Below are 19,558 nucleotides of genomic sequence, written 5' to 3' on the forward strand. Positions count from 1 at the left end.
GCCCCACCCCTGCGCCTGCTGTGCGGCACAGCCCCGCGCTGCCACGCCGACAGCTCTCCCTGCTGATAGCCGAGTGGAACCGGGTACATCTGGGTGGTAGCGACGCTGTGGAAGGTGGTGCTGAATGGATCGATGGCCAGTGAATGAAAGGCCAGGTGCTGGGTCCTGCACTTGGGTCACAACAACCCCATGGACCCTTCAGGCTTGGAGCAGAGTGGCTGGGTATTGCCCAGCTAGAAAGGTACCTGGTTGATATCCAGCTGAACATGAGCCAGTGTGTGTCCAGGTGGCTAAGAAGGCCACCAGCATCCTGGCCTGGATCAGCAATATGTGGCCAGCAGGACCAGGGCAGGACCCTGGACTCTGCACTGGTGAGGCCACACCTTGAGTACCGGGTTCAGTTTTGGGGTCCTGACTCCAAAAAAGACATTGAGGTGCTGGAGCATGTCCAGAGAAGAGCAATGAAACTGGTGAAGGGTCTGGAGGTCTGGTGAGGAGTGACTGAGGGAACTGGGGTTGTTGAGTCTGGAGAAAAAGAGGCCGAAAAGAGACCTTCTGGCTCTCTACAACTCCCCAGAAGGAGTCTTTTCTCCCAAGTAACAAGTGATAGGATGAGAGAAATGGCCTCAAGTTGCACCAGGGGAGGTTTAGGTTAGAAATCAGGAAAACTGTGCTGCAAGAGTGGTCAGGCATTGAAACAAGCTGCCCAGGGAGGTGGTGGAGTTACCATCCCTGGAGGTGTTTGAAAACACATGTGAACATGGTTTAGTGTACATAGTGGTCTTAGGTTGAAGGTTGAACTCAATGAACTTAAAGGTTTTTTCCAACCAAAACAATTCTCTGAAATACACTGCATTGTTCTTCTAAGAAAGACCACTGATCAGTATCTTTATGGTGTATAGCTGGTCACTTTGCATAAACAATGCATGCCTTGCTAGAAAGCATGTCCTTGAAAAGATGAAAAATCAGTGATGCCTAGCCTGTGCTGGAAGTTGCCATCAAAGCCTGTAAGAAACATCCAAGGCCATCAAGAACTCTTAACGGGAGAGGAGTTCTTGGGTTTGTATATTTTGGGGAACATCCTGAGATAATGTGTCAGGAAAAGCAAGATTAGAGGGACTCTTTCTTAATCTGTGCTCATGAGAATGTTGAAACCCACACCTCCTACCTAGAAAGGACTCCTGTGCCACCACAACAATGCTCTTGTAGGTCGTTGTCCCAAAAATACTTTATTTATAATAATATATCCATTATCTATAACATGATCCAAAAATACAGACATACATTTTTACTTTATATTCCTTTTTAATAAAAAGATTTATATTCTCTTTCATTTACAAAGGGAACATAGATCCAATTGCTTTAAAAAATAGAACAATCGAGTTAAAGTCATTTCACCTCCAGTTTGCACGAGCTGCAATAAAGCTGAACCCCACAGGGTATTTAGGAGTTCTGACAATCTTAGTGGACATTCCTTTCCATGTGTCACAGTCCCTTCTCCAGAGAAGTTCATTTAACATTGTACATTCAAAATTCAGGAGGAAGATTAAAATCCTTTCCTAAGCAGTAATAAAGGCTACTGGCATTCCTGTCTATAAGGAGTTAAAAAAGATCTCCAAAACCAGGTGTACTTGGCCAAGAGCTGGTTTTGAGCCCCTGAGAGCACCCACGCTGATATGTTCTGAGCAGGAGAGTTTATTGCTGGTGTCAGGTGTCAGATGTTCTGACACATTAGATGGGTTACACAGTAAATGAGTATGTTGTAACCCACACTGTTTGTGACTCCTGCAAAGTATCTTTCTTTTGGAGGGCTGATGCTACCTTACAGAACTTATTTTTTCATTTTGCTTTGCTGGTTAAAAGTGGAAAACGTCTGCTCTTCTCTACCCCCAAAACCACTTGCTAACAAAACAAAAAAAAAAAGGCATTTTTCTCTCCTACCTGACCATCCTTCCCAAGCTGAGGACGGTCATCTTCACACTTACTCATCTGTAGCTGTGCATTTCCATAAGGGCAAGACTTTTCCAGAGAGGTGCAGTGGAATTTTGAGATTTTTTTTCAGATCAAATGCTTAATCTACATCAACATCACTACTAATAAAGCTTTAGGAAAAAAAGAAATAAACCCACTCCACCCCAGCAGAGATACACAATACCACTGGATGGAAGGGGCAAAGAAAACCTGAAGTGACACCAACACTAGTGTTGAGGATGCAGCAGTGCTCCTACATTCACCCAGTGCAGCAGATCAGTGAGGTGCAGAGGACTTGCTCACTGGTTACTGAATTACAGGCTGGCTCATGAGGTATCACAATTAGATTTGCTCTCACAAGAGAGACAGAAGGAAAGAGAGGGCTGGCTGGTTCAGCTTTGTGTAGCTGTACTTTTCCTCTTCCTTCCCCTCAGCAAGCTCCTTTTAATTTGTTTGCCAGCTTTCCAGTTGCTACTACCATGGCAGCCATGACAAATGCACATCAGCTTGTAAACATAGCTGTGGAAACTTCATCTGCGGCGTGGGAGGAAGTGATGCAGCCTAGCCAAGACATGCAGGGCAGCACACTCTACGTGACAGGACCCTGGAGACAGAGGTGAGTTGCTTTGGTTTTTTTCCATAGCAGAGGCAATAAATCAAAACGTTCACAGAAAAGCTGTCTCAGTATCAAGAGGTTTCTTCTATGTCAATATTGACACAGTTGGAGTGTCTACAACACCCCACACAGCAAAGGAGGGAAGGAAAATAGGCAAGAGCTGTGTTCTGCTTTCTTTCATTGCAAAGTATGAGTTCAATATAACATGGAAAACAAAAATTCCTTTTGGAAACAGGTGACAAAATCTGACTAGAAGTTTGGTGGGGTTGGTTTGTAGTTTTTTTTTTGGTTGGCTTGGGTGTTTTCTGTGTGTGTGTGTGCATTTTTTTTTCTTTTGTGTGGGGTTTTTTGGTGTGGTTTTTTTCTTGTATTTTTTATTCAAAAAATTTTCCTTCTTCACTGTTTTATGCAGATTGATTTTAGAGCAAAACAAAAGCTTATGTGGAAGTTTCCTAATGCCTTTGCAGCAGTTTGTACCAAGAGCTCCTGCATAATGGTATGCAAAGCAGTATACAGCCCTACACAGAGCTGCCATCCACAACCACAAGGGATGACAGCCAGCAAAGCTCCTGAGCTCTGGTGCCTACTGCTGCAGGGTGATTTGCTGTGGGGTTTTTGTTTGTTTGTTTGTTTTTTCTCCCCCTCTCCACCTTTCCCCACCATCTTCAATTGTAGGCTGGAAAGTCCCAAGATATTGGGGATCTATGTGAAGACAAAAGTCTTCCTGCTCTCCCCTCAACTTCTGCATGCATGAAGAGAAAAAAATGCCAGATTTTTGTTTTCCTGGTCCTAATTTCCTTCTAATTCCTTCTGCTGCAGCAGCTGAAACTGTGATGACTGCAAGGATTCACATTCATAATCTGAAAGGCAGCTTAAAGTCAAGAATATGCAAATGTGCTAAAAAAAAAAAAAAGAAGAAAAAGAAGCAATTTAGAAACATTCCTGCTAAATGGCCTTCTTCAATAGCAGTGCTTCACAGCAAATGCCATTCAAGACCCCTTACCAAGCTACCACACGGCTGCCTTTCAGCTTTGCCATATCACAGGAACCTACAGATTGTCCTTCTGGAGCTTTTTCCTAAAGCTTGTTTTCCCTGATTTACTCAGATGCAACACAGGTAAACCCAAGTAACAAAAATCAGGTCTTCCATCTTATTTTATGAATAAATCCCACCTTGTATTGCTATAAGAATACTGTAGGTTTCATCCTCTCGATAAGGTACTTATAAAGGATCTTCAGAGAAATGGAAAGAGCCAGGGAAGGTAACCTCCTCCCTCAATATCACTAAAACACTGCAGAACAATTCTTTTGCTATGTAAAGGTTTTCTCCCAAGATGAGAAACCTTTTCTAGAGGGATGTAAGGAGTGAAATGGTTGGGTTAAGGTTCACATCAAGGGGGGTAAGATCAAGTAACATAAAGGCAGTGCAAAGGTAGACAGAGGAAACCCCCCCAAAAAGAGAAGGTTTGATCTTACCTCTCTCCCATCCTGCCCTGTCAAAACTAACTACAGTACTTGGCTTCGAGGAGATGTACACTGGAAACAGTTAAGTAGCTTTCCTGTTCCTTCTGTACTACAAAACTGCATAACAAAAGGACTTCACACCTAAACAACAAAGCCTACTTCTTTCAGGCAAGCTACACTGGAGAACTCCTCTAAGAAGCCAAGCTCCAGGCCTAAACTATTTGGGTGACTGCAGTGCACCATGCTGAAGATGTTTCAGTCTCCTGCAGTGCCTTTCACAGAGCAAAGACTACAGCTCCTGGCTGCCCTACAACTTCATAATAACACCAATTTCAGTGCTGTGCAAGTGTAACATAAATAAAACCCCTATGCCAAAGGGATTTGGGATTCCCTTCCAAAGTAATTTTTCTTAGAAAATAACAGGAATTACAACTGGCCAGTGGACAATTAAATATTAGAAAAGAAGGAAAGTAACTTAAAAAAAATCATGGTAATATTGTAGCATGAATGAATATATTAAATTCTTCTTGCCTCAGAGGATATTCCCCTCAACTCCTTACTTCTTTTTTTTTCTTTCTTGAACACAACGAGGACAAAACCTACAGGGTAAAAAAAAAAAAAAAAAAAAAAAGGCAGTAATTAGTTCCTGAACTTAATGAGACATATCTGAAGAATTTTTATTATTTGGGAACAACTGGGAGACTGATTGAAAAGCAGCCTATGTAAGTAATTGCAACCTTCATGACATGTAGGAAGCCTAGGTAAATAGGAAAGAAACTGTACCAACTTTGGTGGTCAGAAGTGACAGACAGCACTTCCAGGGCTCACCAGCCCCTCACAGCAGTGATTCACCTTACTTTGTTCACCTAGAAGTTAGTCCAAGTAACTTCTCCAAGTTTGTCACACAAGCTTCCTCTACAGATAAAAGAGGGAAAGATTCCTTTCTCCATGAATATTCCTTCCTCTCCCTCCAATGACTGCAGTTCACTTTGACTTAAGCCTGTTTCCTACAGGCACCTTGTTAATTAGATGACAGCAGTCCATTAAGCAGAAACTAAGTACAGAACAAGCCTATGTTTTTTTTCCAAGATGAGCACTGTATAAATAAAATCTAGAGCAGACTTCAAACTTTGCTTCCAGAAGTTAAAAAACATAAATATATCTTCTCAGTTTTAACCACAGCTCCATGACAGTGCAGCAAACCCAAGATGTCACAGGTACACATCTACCCAGATGTCAGACACCAAAACCTCCTCCATTTATCATGCAGGTCCTTGTTTTGCTCCCACCAGCATCCAGGACTGCCAAGGAAGCAGGCTTTAAGAAGTAGGCTCCCCTTATACCTTTACACAAACACAATTCCAAACCATAGAGGATAGAAACCCTCTGATGACAAGAGCAAAGCTCCTCTGTCAGGAAGGGTCACAACAAGGTTTTATTTTTTAGTATGATTCTTGTTGAGGCAAACTGTAGCCTGATAAAGATCTAAAAGCTCAATGTTGTCATACTTACCATTTGCCTTTTGGTTTGGTGGTGAGATCCACACAAGCAAAGTGGAACCACTCAATTGGGCACTGCAAAACAGAAAGGAAAACCTCAGAGAGGGGGAGGCTTAGTGTTTCACAGGTGATCCTTTCATTTTGTATGATCTAAGAAAGCCCTTCAGGTTTCATGGTGTTGTAATGTTGTACTCTAAAAATACATCATCTCAAGTGCTTACATCTGGGTTGTCACAGCCAATCATTTCTCCATAGGACACTTGGTGACACAGGCAGTAGGTAGGTTCATTGGGATCCACTGGCATGTCTAGGACATCTGAGGGGTGCACTGACAGGATGGTATCTGCAAACTCAGACCTGTGGACAAGGGCAGATCTTTCAGTTCAGATTCGTTTCAGATGCAGGCAACAAGACCTAAATCCCACTTGGGGAAAATTAGCTTTTAACAGTATCTTCCCCAAAATACATCGAACCTATTTTAGAGTTTAGATTACATTATCACATATTATCCAATAATTAAAATCTTAAGGCAGGCTTGATCAGACACGAAACATGAGCTTGACTATCAAGTATTAAGAAAAGGATTTGAAGATGCCACAACTACAGTAACAAAATTAACATGCAGATCACTTCTGCTCATGGACAGAAGAATCTGATTTGTTTCCCCCAACCTGTTTTAATACACATTTTTTTTTTCTCATTGATCTGACAGGACTGTGTTAAGTTGACACATCAGTAACTATCAAATGAAGCTATTTTTATTTTCCTGCCTCTGCACTTAGCCAACTGAAATAATGAGAATTAACAGAGCCCTCTTGACCTATAAATCGTATCAGGGAGAGGGGACATGCTTCACAAAACCAAATTAGATCATGAAGACTATCTAGGACATGATTTTTTGAAAACAATCCCTCAAATTCTACTACTGTTCTAGAAATCTTGGAAACTGCCATTAGTCAGTTTTTGTCCTGATGGGCAAGTGTTCCTTTTTACAAACAAGACCACCAGCAACTGTTAAAAACAGCCACATGACAATAATCAAAGCTGTATTCTCCCAATTTGCCAACAGCAACAGGGGTGCTGATCTTTGTCCTTCCAGTCAGAAGGCATTCCAAGTATGCTGAGTTTCCACATGCCAACCAAGGAGCTAATTAACAAAGCTGACATGTCCTAGGCAGGACACTAATGGAATGGAATAAGACCAGAACACTCTAACACTGCTCACCATCCAGACAGGAGTCATAAACAGGGTAATATGAGCTTGTGGAAAATTCACTAAGTGTCAAGCCAAAGTCACTAAGCTGTGGCTGGGTATACCTTACCCTCCTTTAATTTTCTTTTTCTTTGGTGTATCTTCTTCAGATGTTCGTCTGCCTCGACCACGAGAGCCTTTTTTGTCTTTCTGACTTCGTCCCTCTGTAAAGGAAAACCCCCCCAGTTTCAGCCCATGGCATACCAGAAACATTCTATGTCATACCAGAAACATCCCCAGATGCTTTTCACAGAATGGCTTAGGTTGGAAGGGAGCTCAGATATCATCTGCTTCAACCTCCCCTTATAAGAAGTCCCTGTCCAGCCTTCCTTCAGGTATTGGAAGGCAGCTATAAGGTCTCTTGGCAACCTATCACAGAATCACACCAACCTTGTACTGAAGAACTTCTTCCTCAGATGCAGTCTAAACCTACTCTCCCTTAGCTTAAAACCATTTCCCCATGCCCTGTCACTAGACACCCTTAAGAAAAGTCCCTCTCCAGCCTTCCTGTAGGCTCCCTTCAGGTACTGGAAGGCAGCTATAAGGTTCCCCCCACAAGAGTCTTTTCTTCTCCAGGCTGAACAACTCCAGCTCCCTCAGCCTATCCTCATAGCAGAGGTGCTCCAGCACTTGGATCATCTTTGTGGCCCTCTTCTGGAGTCACTCCAACAGTTTCATGACCTTCCTATGATGGGGACACCAGAACTGGACACAGTATTCAAGGTGAAGTTTCACCAGAGCCAAGGGGCAGAATCACCTCTTGACCTGTTGGCCACACTCCTATTGATGCAGCCCAGTACACAGTTTGCCTTCTGGGCTACATGAATGCACTGCCAGCTCATGGTGAGCTTCTCATTAATCTAAACCTTTTTCTTCAGGGCTGCTCTCAACCCACTCTGCACCCAGCCTGGATCTGTGCCTGGGATTGGCCTGACTCAGATGCAGTACCTTGCACTTTGACTTGTTGAGCCTCCTGCAGTTGTCACTGGCCCACTTCTCAAGCCTGTCAAGATCCTTCTGGCTGCCATCCGTGCCCTCAAGTGAATGCAGCACACCACACACCTTGGTGTCATCAGCAAGCTTTCTGAGGGTGCACGCAATGCCACTGTCCCTGTGGCTGACAAAGCTGTTAAACAGCACTGGACCCAGAAGCCTTTTATTTGGATGTATTTTAAGATCCTTATTTCCAGTGTAACTGAATGTGAATGCTGATCCTGAAATCTCTTTTTATGCCACAAATATGCTAAACTGGCCAGCAGCACAACCAAGCACCAAACCCTTGAGTTCACTGCTTTGGCAGTTACATCACTGCAGCAGACAGTGTCAGCACATGATATAAATGGCATCATAATTGATTAGATGTGCTGTCATATAGTTTTTAAAAATTGCAGTGTATTTCTAAACAACTCAGCCAGTTAATTGGTTACCCAATAACTGATGTAACCTATCTCCTCCACGTCCTTGACCTTATCTCATAGTTCAATGGCACAAAGCTGTGCTGCTGTTAACCACGCTCAGATTCCACTGCAGTCACAGGGGATTTCCAGTATACATCACAGAAACTGGTACCTTCCTTAAACTCCTCATATTTCCTGCTGTTGCCAGCTTCATCAGTATTCAGACTCTGGTAAAAGGAGGAAAACAGACAAATCTCCTCTCCTTAGAAGAGAGCTTAGATCAGGCCTGAAATTGTTCCACTCAAGAACTGTAAGAACTTCAGTTTTGTCACAGTTAGTTCCCCCTTGGCTAGTAGCCTCCTTAACAGCCAGTAACTGTGGGTCATCTCAGGATGATCTGTCAATCAGAGGCAGTAAGTAGATCCCAGCACTAGATTTTTCTTCATCTGCTTACTGCTCACCAGAACACTGTAAAAATTTGAAGAGCATCACAAGTAAGTTAAAAAGTACACTATGGTGTACTTCCCTCCAGAAATAACATCTTACCTTGTGTCACAGAACAGTGTGGGGGGTGGAAGGGACCTCTAGAGATCATCAAGGCCAACCCCCTTGCTAGAGCAGGATCACCCAGAGTCAACCACACAGAACATGTCCAGGTGGGTTTGGAAGTAGACTCCACAACCTCTCTGGACAGCCTGCTCCAGTGCTCTGCCACCCTTGAAGGGAAGAACTTTTCCTTGTGCTTACTTGGTAACTCCTGTGTTCCAGTTTGTATCCATTGCCCCTTGTCCTATCACTGGACACCACTGAGAGAGAAGAGCCTGGCTCCATCCCCGTGACACCTCCCCTTATGATTATGGTAAGCATTAGTAAGATCCCTCCTCAGCCTTCTCTTCTCCAGGCTGAACAGCCCCAAGTCTCTCAGCCTTTTCTCATAAGTGAGCTGCTCCACTCCCCTAACCATCTCAGTGGCTCTCTCCAGCAGTTCCTTGTCTTTCACGTGTGGAGCCCAGAACTGGACACAATACTCCAGACGAGGCCTCACCAGGGCTGAGCGGAGGGGAAGGAGAACCTCCCTCGACCTGCTGGCCACACTCTCAATGCTTGGCCTTTGTGGTTAGATACCCAGCGTGGTGAAGGCTGTCAGCTGTGTAACATCTACGCACTTTTCACACTTCTAGATCCTGGGCTTTCAAAGTCACTGCCTTCCAGTTTGTCCTTCAGATCCGCTTCAAACCGCGCCAAGTCTGCATCCAGGCGGCGGATGTGCTTATCCACCTGCACAGAGACGGAGAGCACGAACTCAATTAAGGAAAACAACAAAACCAAAGGAATTAAAAATCCCCAAAGGAAAATGGGAAGGTCTCTTATGGCATCAGCAGGTTGTGCTCCTTCGAGGCGAGGAATTACAGGGGTAGCAATCTGGAAAAGGGGAAACGGTACACACAAAGGGAATGAAGGCGGAGAGAAAACAGGCAAAAGCAAGAGGACCAAAGTTCTCTTCAGAGGAAGGAAGGGAAAGTGAAGTGGCATAAAGAAGAGTCAGAGCAACTCAAGACTAATGATTTTCAGAACAAAACAAGGTGATACTAGAAGGAATCCCAGAATTACAGAATAGTGGGGGTTGGAAGGAACCCCTGGAGATCATTGAATCCAACCCCACTGCCAAGCAGGTTCAGCTAGAGAAGTTTACACAGTAACAGGTCCAGGTGGGTTTTGAATGTCTCTAGAGATGGAGACTCCATCACCTCTCTGGACAGCCTGTTCCATCCTTAAATTGAAGAAGTTCCTTCTCACATTTAACTGGAACTTCTTATGCTCAAGTTTGTGCCTATTACCTCTTGTCCCGTCACTGGGCACCACTTTGGAGGGGTTGTTCAGATCTACCAGCAGCCCCATTCCAGAGTATGACCATTTTTACAACAGTCTCACTGGGGTTGTGATCCTCACCATCTCATATGTCTGCATGGCCAGCTGGACTTTATCATCACTGTACTCTTTACATTTGCTGTAGGCATTCTGGATTTTCTTCAGGTGTTCCACTCTCTCCTGAGGCAACATGTTCTTCACTGATTCAATGTATTCTGCTGCAAGACTGTCAATTTCTGCTTTCTTATCTGAAAAACAGAGTATATACACATATAAAAGCTGTCTGCCAAAGCATTTTATTTTTCTGTCTCTTTATGCATAATCTAAAAAAAGAAATCTCCTGGCAGTTTTTGGATTTCCCCTGATTCCTTAATGTATTTAGCTTTTCTCTAGAAAATATTTTTTAGGTATTTACTCTTTAACATTTGCAGTGTGATTCTGATTTCTCTAAGTGTTTCTACAGTTAATTCAGGGGAAGGGCTCATAGCTAAGATCAGAAACAGAACCCAGGGGTTCCCAAACTTCAAACTCTTTTCCCAAACACAGAACATTTTATCTACAGTCATTTACTCATCTAACGGTTCAAACTGAAAGTCCTTACTGTGCAACCAGATACCAACACAAACCTCAAAGTAGGGGAAAAAAGTGATCTTGCAAGACACATGACAATCTACAATTCAGCAGATGTGAAAATACATGCAAGTAAGGCCACAGAGCTACAAGTTAACATGCAACTGCTGAAAGAAGCTCCAGGCCTGTAAGGTGTAGCCCTCAAGAAAAGAAACAAATACTGCACTGCATTCAAGTTGAGAGAAGAATGAATGAAAAAGAACATGAGATGCACGGCAGACACATCCTCTATGGCCAAGTTTCCATGGGGCTCTTCCTGCTCTTCAAGGCCTAAGCTGTCAGACTTTGCTTACCAAAATACCTGAACACACCTTCTGTTCTCTGATCCAACTCCCGCATCAGCTGGAAGTTCCTTTGCAGCTCACAAGGCAGGTTTTCAATACCTGCAACATAAGGTAAAACAATAATACAGGCTATTCTCCTCAGAGCAGCTATCCTTCCTTTGACATGTAACACCAAACCAGCTCAGCAGAGCTACAAGGCCCACCACCTGACAGAGCTTGCAGGTGGATTACCCACAACTATTCTAAACGTTCACAAGGGGAGTGATGCAGAAATACCATACAGCCCCTGCTCTTGACTAGGATCACAGAGTCACAAGATGCTGGGGGCTGGAAGCGACCTCTGAAGATCACCTAGTCCAACCCTGCTGCTAGTGCAGGTTTGCCTAGATCAGGTTGCACAGGAACACATCCAGGCAGGTTCAAAAAGTCCCCAGAGAAGACTCCACAACCTCTCTGGGCAGCCTGCTCCAGGGCTCCAGCACCCTCACAGTGAAGAGGTTTTTTCTTAAGTTCAAGTGAAATCTCCTGTAGACTAGTTTGTACCCACTGCCCCTTGTCCTGCCACTGAAAAAAGCCCAGCCCCATCCTCATGTTCCCCATCCCTTGGTGATCAGCATTGAGAAGATCCCCTATCAGTCTGATATTCTCTAGACTAAAAAGCCCCAGGTCTCTCAGCCTTTCCTCTTAATACAGACGTTCCAGTCCCTTGACCATCTTTATAGCTTTCTTTGGACACTTTCTGGTATATTCCCTGCGCCCCTTAAACCGGGGAGTCCAGCACTGAACATAGTACCCCAGGTGTGGCCTCACCAGGAGAATAGAGGGGGAGAACGTTTTTTGACCTGCTGGTCAAAGAGCTCCTAGAACGAAGCCTAAGGCACAGGAAGCGCGCACTTGATCTCACATTTAGTTTTAGGTACGTGAGCTGCCCTTTCACAGCAGGAGAGGTTACGTACACAGGCCTCTGTCGGGCTGAGAGGAACCCCGCAGCCACGTTACTCCCGCAATTTATGAGCAAGTCGGTCGCGCACAGCGAAAGGCACCGAGCGCAGTCTCGCCAGGCCTCTGGCCACCGGCCGCTCCCAACGCCATGCGCGGCTGGGGCCCCGCACGACAGAGCCGAGCAGCGCAGCGGAGCGGGCAGGTACCGCGCAGCCCGCCATGGCCCCACAGGCCCACGCCCCGGCGCACAGCGATGACTCACCCGCGCCGGATGATGACGTATGAACCCCGCCCCAACGCCCAGCCCGTGGCGCAGTTCTAATTGTTGTGCCGCTTCCGCCCCCGTCCCAGCCGCCGCCGCACTCCCCTCGCCTTTCCCTGCTTTCCCTCCCCCTCCGCCGCTCCCCGCGGCAGCCGCGCCCCGCTCTCACTGTCCAGGTAGTGCTCCAGGTACATGGCGGTCGCCATCTTAGGGCCCGCGCCCCGCCGCCGCCGCCGCCTGCCACCGCCCGCCCGGCTCGCTTGACGAGGGCCGCGGCCCCGGCCTCATCCCATATTCATAGTGCAAGCACCCCCCATTGGCCGCCTGTGCAGCTCCTGCTGCATATTCATGAGAGGCGGGGCGGGCGCTGGGCGGTGTCTCACCGCCTCTCGGAAGGAGCGCGACGCCTCTGTCCCCTCCCGCCGCCTAGAGCAGCTCAGGAACGCTCGCCAGGATTGGCCGGGCGCCTGCGGAAGGGGTGGGGCCCGCGAAGCGCGCGCGCGGGCGATGGCGGGCCGGCGCGGGGCGCTGATCGTGCTGGAGGGCGTGGACCGCGCCGGCAAGAGCACGCAGTGCCGGCGGCTGGTGGAGGCGCTGAGGGCCGGCGGCCACCGCGCCGACCTCCTCCGCTTCCCGGGTACGGGGCCTGGCGGCGCTCGGAGGGAACGGGGCGGGGGCGTACAGAGAGAATCCCGAAGGCCGGGCCTCGGTGCCCGGTGTCCCCCTCCCGGGGGGACGTGGACTGAGCATCCGAGGGCTTCTTGTGGCGCACTGGACCCTTGCCTTTCTTCCACCGTGACAGATCAAGCCCCATCGTTGGGCAGACTGACCCTGGCAGGCGGACAGACACCCACCCTCAGACAGACTGACGTCCTCCCCACCAGTGTCAGGTGGATAGACCACCATCCCCGAGCAGGCTGACCTCCTCCCACCATGACAGGCAGATAAACCCGGGACCTGGGCACACCGACCTCCCACAGCTGACAGATGGTAGATCCCCAGGCTAACATGCCCCATCCTGGACAGATGGACACCCCTCTTGCATGAACTATCACTTTCTCTCCCTCTTTCCTACAGAGAGAACAACGGAAATTGGGCAGCTGATCAGTTCCTACCTGATGAAGAAGAAGGACCTGGAGGACCACACTATTCACCTGCTCTTCTCTGCTAACCGCTGGGAACATGTGTAAAGATAATATGTTTGCTAAGTTGTAAAAACAAAGATGCATGCTGTTTAGTCGTCCTGGGGTGCTAGTTTGAAGAGAGTGCAGTAGGTATGAGTAGGGTTCTGTTCAGCAAGTGAAGCATGGCTGGAAGCAGTGTCTCAGGGACTCTTACAGCTTTGGATTTAATTTTAGATCAAATCCTACAATTCACATTTTTTCAAATCATTAACATGTGGCCAGCAGATCTAGGGAGGTTCTGCCCTGGTGAGACCATGCCTGGGAATACTGTGCCTAGTTTTGGGCTCCCCAGTTCAGGAGAGACACAGAACTACAGGAGAGAGTCCAGTGGAGAACTACAAGGATGAAGATCACAAGGTGTAATAAGAAATGTCATTGTTGTGAACAAAGGATGCTTTGAGGCAGTGTATCACAAAGCTGCACCACTTAGTAAGGGAAAAGGACAAAATTGTTCCTGTCTGAATATAGTTCATCTGTGATCTTGGCTGTAAGCTGTGGAGCTGCCTAGAGCACTGGGCCGTCCTGAATTTGAGTGTCTAGGAAGGATATTTCATGTCTGTTTGGTACAGAACACAAGTAGCTATTTATCTGTGATCAGCATCACAGATAACCCTTATGTGGGCCTCATGAGCCATCTTTTAGATGAACTCTTTTCAGTTGTGTATCACTGTCATGGAGTGTAACTTATTATTTTTATTTTTTTTTCTTCCCACATGGTTTTCAGGCCACTGATGAAAGAGAAACTACATCAAGGGATCACACTTGTGGTTGACAGATATGCCTTTTCTGGAGTGGCCTTCACAAGTGCTAAAGAGGTGAGACCTACAGCAACCCCTGCACTTGTATTTGTATTTCCCCTGTATTTGGGGAAGGAGGCCTGATATAGATGTTGGTGTGCATGGCCCAGGCTCCCCCTCTGAGGAAATGAGGAGATTGAGGGATGAAAGCGTCAGCTCAGGTACAGAATCATAGAATTGTTTTGGTTGGAAAATATCTACAAGATCATCCAGTCCAACCATTCTCTAATTCTGCCAAGTCTGGTGCTAAACCATGTCTCTCAGCATCACATCTCTGCCTTTTGAAACCCCAGGGATGGGGATTCAACCACCTCCTTAGGCAGCCTGTCAGGGTTTAAGAACCCTTTCAGTGAAGAAGTTTCTTTTAATGTCCAAGCTAAACCTCCCCTGGGGCAACCTGAGGTCCTTTCCTCTTGTCTGTTTGCCTGTGTTTACCCCTTCTACAGAAAGCAGAGAAATGAATGTTTTTCATTTTCATAAAGCTGGAGGGACCCCTGGCTGTGGGGAAGCCAGCCTGTTTGCCTCTGGAGAAGGATCATAGGAGTTAATTTGAGATTCTTCATGCTTTCTCTGGATGCTAGCTCATTATTTAACAAAGAACAACCAAACCATGAACATTGGAAGGAACCTGTGGAAGTCACAAAGCCCAGCCTCCTGCTCAGAAGTAGGTCTCATGTCAAGCAGGGTGCTTAAGGCCACATCCAGAGAAGGTCCAGATCATCAGGTCCAACATCCCTGCTAGAGCAGGATAACCTAAAGTCAATCACACAGGAACATGTCCAGATGGGTTTGGAATGCCTCCAGAAATGGAGACTTTGCATCCTCTCTGGGCAGCCTGCTCCAGCACTCTGCCACCCTCACAGCAAAGTTTTTCTTCATGTTTAGATGGAATCTTCTGGGTTCCACCTTGTATCCACTGCCCCTTCTCCTGTCAGTTGACCCCACTGAGAAGAGTCTGGCCTCCTGACACTCACCCTTTAGCTATTGATCAGCATTTACGAATGCTTGTAAAATGTTTATGGAAGCTGAAGCCCTGCCTGCAGCACCAGCTGTGCAGCTGAGAGCTGACTTACATCTATTCCTGCCCAAGCCCTTCCCTGCTTCCTGGAAGGATCAAGGAGATCCTGGGCTCCTATGCCCTGCACCCTCACCTCCACAGCTCAATACTCTTGATACATTTAAGATTGCCTTGATAGCATCACTGGAGCCCATGTGGATGAGCAGTAAATGGACAAGCCTCAGCACTCTGCATATTGTGGAGTCAGATTCCCTGATGGAAGTCTTCAAATGCCTCAAGATCTGAAAGTTGGGAAGTTTTGTCTCTTGTGTCTGGGGCTGAAATTCCTATGAAGGGTGGGCATTTGAAAAGGAGGCTCCATGGGTTCAGAAAGATTCATGCTGATGCAGCATGGTATTTGGTTTTTTGGGAGCAGCTTTCTCTGGGATTGTGACACCTGTAGGGGGACTTGGGATACAACTTGGTATTTAGTTGTGATGAGCTCTGCAAAAGAGATGGCAAGATCTCAGCTCTGTCTGGCTTCAATGGCAGGTGCACAGGACCTAGCAAACCCTGGCCCTCCAAAACTGCAGGACTGAACATGATGAACTGGGATGCTGCTTTTCCAGTTTGAAGCCTATTCTTAGTGTCTTGCTCTGCATCTCCTCGCTTTCCTGGCTGTTCCTTTCCCACCCTGCTCTCCAGCTAACCTGCTTCTGTCCCTTCATTCTTCCTTGCATCAAAAGCAATGTGACCAGCAGGTCAAGGCAGATGATTCTTCACCTCTACTCTGCTTTTGTGAGACTTCACCTGGAGTACTGTGTCCAGTTCTTGGGGCTCCCAGGACAATGACATGGAACTGCTGAAGAGGGTCCAGAAGAGGCTACAGACATGATCAGAGGGCTGGAGCACCTCTCCTGTGAGGACAGGCTAAGGTTGCTTAGTCTGTTCAGACTGGAGAAGAGAAGGGTCCAGGGAGACCTTAGAGTATCCTTCCAGTACCTGAAAGGGACTGCAAGAAAGTTAGGGAGTTACAAGGGCCTTGTAGTGACAGGAAGAGGGCTAATGGCTTTAAGCTGGAACAGGGGAGATTTAAACTGGAGATTAGGAAGGAATTCTTTCTAGGAAGGGTGGTAAGGCACTGGAAGAGGTCACCCAAGGGAGGTTGTGAACACCTCATCCCTGGAAGTGTGCAAGGCCAGGCTGCATGGGGCCTTGAGCAAGCTGGTTTAGTGGAAGGTGTCCCTGCCCATGGCAGGGGGGTTGGAACCTTTTAGGTCTCTTCCAAGTCAAGTCATTCTATGATTCATATTCCTTTCTTTCACCCCAAACTTTCTTGTCTTTGGGACAGAACTTCTGCCTGGACTGGTGCAAGCAGCCTGATGTTGGACTCCCAAAGCCAGATCTGATTCTGTTTCTTCAGTTAAGACCAGAAGAGGCAGCAGGACGAGGGAACTTTGGAACTGAACGCTACGAGAACAGCTCCTTCCAAGAGAAAGTTCTGCAGTCCTTCTACCACCTGATGAAGGATGAGACATTGAACTGGAAGGTGAGGAAATAACCCTAATGGGCCTGTCACAAACCAGAGTGGGAGTCTCTCATAAGAGCTCCCAAACGGTGCCCATTACATTCTGCTGCTCCCCCTTCCTGCTTCTTGTTAGGGAGTCATGTTGAGGACCATCCAAGGGCCCTGGTCTGTGGCAGAGAGGACACTTAGCTGCTCCAGGGCCATGCTGGGGTGGGGGGGAAGACATGTCCACACATTTCTTGAACATCTCCAGGGATGGTGACTCCACCACCTCCCTGGCCAGGCTGTTCCAATGCCTGACCACTCTTGCAGCAAAGAAATTTTTCCCAATATCCAACCTAAACCTCCCCTGGCACAATTTCAGGCCATTTATTGTTCTACCACCTGATACTAGGGAAAAAAGACTGACCCCCACCTCCCTGCATCCTCCTTTACAGGAGGGACACATAAGGGACTTTCAGGGGTTCCTACTATCATGGGTGGAGTTTATTTTGAGGAACCACTGAAAGATCAATACACTGACATTTCTGGGGGGCTACAAGCAGAGGATGAAGAACACTTACTTGCATTTATATCACATGCCCCAAAAACTGTTGGTAAGAACAGTAGGCAGCAGCAGTTTCTTCTGTTTCCCTTCATCCAGCCCCACATTTACTCCTTCAGTGTCTGTTCCTAAATAAAATGGGTTGTAACCATTCCCCTCCAGAAGCAGTGCACGGGAGGTGTAATTAGCTCATTTCACTGCTTGTGAGCAGTAACCAAACTGAGGGATAGGGGGAGCAGATGTAGCAGCAAGGGGAGGTTTTCTACTTTGGTGGTAATTGAGGAACATGTTTGTGTTTTTTTATGTCTTGAAAACAGACAATGGATGCTTCAAAGACCATAGAAGATTTGCACAAAGAAATCAAGTCCATTGCAGAGGAAACTATACAGGAGGCTCAGAATAAACCTTTGGCAGAACTCTGGAAATAAAGCTTTATACAGATTATTCCCTGGACAAAGACAGGGGTAGCACACAGGCACCATCCTTCCCAGTTGATGGACTTCAACTTAACTGCCATGTTCCTGATTCTTGCATCTCTAGTAAAAGCACTCCCTGTGTTCATAGAGAACTTGCTAATCAATTATTCCTTTCTATGTTTTGTGCAGCGTGTTTTGGTTTTCAGTATGATCAGTAAAAGAGACTGAGGGGAGACCTCATTGGAGAAGGATCTGGAGAAGAGGTCTGGTGAGGAGCAGTTGAGGGACCTGGGGTTGTTTAGGCTGGAGGAGGCTGAGGGGAGACCTCTCTACAACTCCTGGAAGGGATTGGGGTGAGGTGGGGGTTAGTCTCTTCTTGACAGGACAAGAAGAAATGGCCTCAAGTTGCACCAGGGAAGGTTTAGGTTGGAAATTAGAAGAAATTTGAAACTCCTTTGCTCCAACATTGAGTGGGCTGCCCAGAGAGGTGGTTGAATCCCCGTCCCTGGAGGAGTTGAAAAGAGGCAGAGAGGGACATGGTTAAGTGAGAAACTTGGTAGACTTAGAGAAGGATTGGACTCAGTGATCTTAAAGATCTTTTCCAACCCAGAACAATTCTATGATTCTATGATTTAGAAAGCTGTATGGGAGCTGAAAATGCTGCAGTTCAGGCACCAAATCCAGGGAGGGAGAGCTATGAAATCTCAGTTCTCAGCAATGACCAGCACACAACAAACCAGTGTCAAATCAAATAACTACCACTGAGATTTGGGTATGACCAGGAAAGTTAAATGTCTCTCTGCTGGACAGTTAACACCTTCAGGCAGCGTGGACTGATCTCCAAAGTGGTCGATACAGAGACTAAAGCCTGCTCCAACTTTTAGAGAGAGGCAGATTGAGCTGATCCACTGGCAGGGAGAGGAAAGTAAATGTTTCAATCAAAATTACCAGTGCAAGCATCAGCCAAAACAAAAAACTGTTGCCTTCACTCTACAGCTGCATAGAATTTGGTAGCAGAAACACTCCTTGTGAAGGAGGTGAGCACCTATAACACTGACTCAGCCCCTTCCAACAACAATGGAAGAAGTAGTAATTTAATTCCTATTAGCTTTAGGTTTCTGACTAAAAAGCCTGAAATAACTATGAACAACCTAATAAAGCTGAGCTTAGCTGTTATTTGGGTTAACACACTTGGATAAAGTCTTCTCTGGCTGAGCTGACTTTAGTCATAAAAGCATGAACACAAAGTAAATAGTAACTCTTGTGTACCTATCAGGAGGGGGAAGCCTGAGTTACTAGGTCTCAACAAAAAGGACCTGCCAATGGCAACAGAGGGTACAGCCTTCTGATTGGAGCAGTGTCCTGCTTTTACATTGCAAAGCAGGAAAAAGGGTGATTGAACAGACTACACCTACTTCTGTAACAGCTGTTGCTGCAGAGCTAGGGTTTAAAAGGCTACCTGGAAATTGATGCCATGACTAGCCATGAAACAGCTAAACAGTAGGCATGCAATCTGCAGAAAACAAGTTCCTTTCCACTTATATTGCAAAAAAACCCTTTTGAACCTCTGCTTGGAGGCTACCTCAAAAGCACACATGGCAAAACCTCAAAACACTCCCTTCTATTGGAAACACCAAAAGGAAAATCAAGTCTCCACTGCACCTTGTTCAACTCCTGCTCTCATCTGCTGCCTTCACTGCCCTACCAGGGTAAAATCTTCAACCACTTGGACACCAGCACCAGGCATGCTGCAGGGTGCCTAGAAACTACCCAGCAGCGCCTGCAGTTCACAAGCCAAGCAGGAACAGTAAGACAGGCAAAGATTTTAGATCTGTTTATTCAGATACAAATTGAAAGCAGATGAATGGAGCACAGCCCCACTTCCTCTGCTGCCTCTTCCCCTAAC

At 46.5% G+C, this 19,558-nt stretch overlaps 2 protein-coding genes across 4 annotated transcripts; one reads left to right on the forward strand and one right to left on the reverse strand.

Annotated features, from left to right (window-relative positions):
• Positions 1 to 2,894: 2,894 nt before the first annotated feature.
• ING5 (inhibitor of growth family member 5) lies at positions 2,895 to 12,392 on the reverse strand. Its single transcript, XM_054386282.1, has 9 exons — positions 12,356 to 12,392; positions 11,010 to 11,081; positions 10,150 to 10,316; positions 9,366 to 9,477; positions 6,873 to 6,966; positions 5,772 to 5,907; positions 5,564 to 5,625; positions 4,583 to 4,650; positions 2,895 to 3,484 (listed from the first exon to the last, which is right to left on the reverse strand). The coding sequence occupies exons 1-8, from the start codon at positions 12,390 to 12,392 to the stop codon at positions 4,608 to 4,610; spliced, it is 723 nt and encodes a 240-aa protein (XP_054242257.1). The 3' UTR covers positions 2,895 to 3,484; positions 4,583 to 4,607.
• Positions 12,393 to 12,693: 301 nt separating this feature from the next.
• DTYMK (deoxythymidylate kinase) lies at positions 12,694 to 17,696 on the forward strand. Of its 3 annotated transcripts, none has more exons than XM_054386124.1 (5): positions 12,694 to 12,823; positions 13,264 to 13,372; positions 14,095 to 14,185; positions 16,516 to 16,713; positions 17,554 to 17,696. In XM_054386124.1, the coding sequence occupies exons 1-5, from the start codon at positions 12,694 to 12,696 to the stop codon at positions 17,662 to 17,664; spliced, it is 639 nt and encodes a 212-aa protein (XP_054242099.1). In that variant the 3' UTR covers positions 17,665 to 17,696. The 3 variants fall into 3 exon arrangements, with proteins under 3 accessions (XP_054242099.1, XP_054242100.1, XP_054242102.1); XM_054386125.1 differs by having other exon boundaries at positions 16,588 to 16,713; XM_054386127.1 differs by lacking the exon at positions 14,095 to 14,185 and having other exon boundaries at positions 13,264 to 13,352.
• Positions 17,697 to 19,558: the final 1,862 nt, after the last annotated feature.

This window comes from Indicator indicator, chromosome 13 (genome assembly GCF_027791375.1).
Source record: "Indicator indicator isolate 239-I01 chromosome 13, UM_Iind_1.1, whole genome shotgun sequence".
Classification (NCBI taxonomy): domain Eukaryota; kingdom Metazoa; phylum Chordata; class Aves; order Piciformes; family Indicatoridae; genus Indicator; species Indicator indicator.

Coding starts and splice junctions, on each gene's coding strand:
- DTYMK (XM_054386124.1), top strand. CDS start 12,694: ATGGCGGGCCGGCGCGGGGCGCTGATCGTGCTGGAGGGCGTGGACCGC. Junction 12,824..13,263: donor CGACCTCCTCCGCTTCCCGG/GTACGGGGCCTG, acceptor TCTTTCCTACAG/AGAGAACAACGGAAATTGGG. Junction 13,373..14,094: donor GCTAACCGCTGGGAACATGT/GTAAAGATAATA, acceptor CATGGTTTTCAG/GCCACTGATGAAAGAGAAAC.
- ING5 (XM_054386282.1), bottom strand. CDS start 12,392: ATGGCGACCGCCATGTACCTGGAGCACTACCTGGACA. Junction 5,626..5,771: donor TTGGCTGTGACAACCCAGAT/GTAAGCACTTGA, acceptor TCTGTTTTGCAG/TGCCCAATTGAGTGGTTCCA. Junction 4,651..5,563: donor ACCAAACCAAAAGGCAAATG/GTAAGTATGACA, acceptor TTTACCCTGTAG/GTTTTGTCCTCGTTGTGTTC.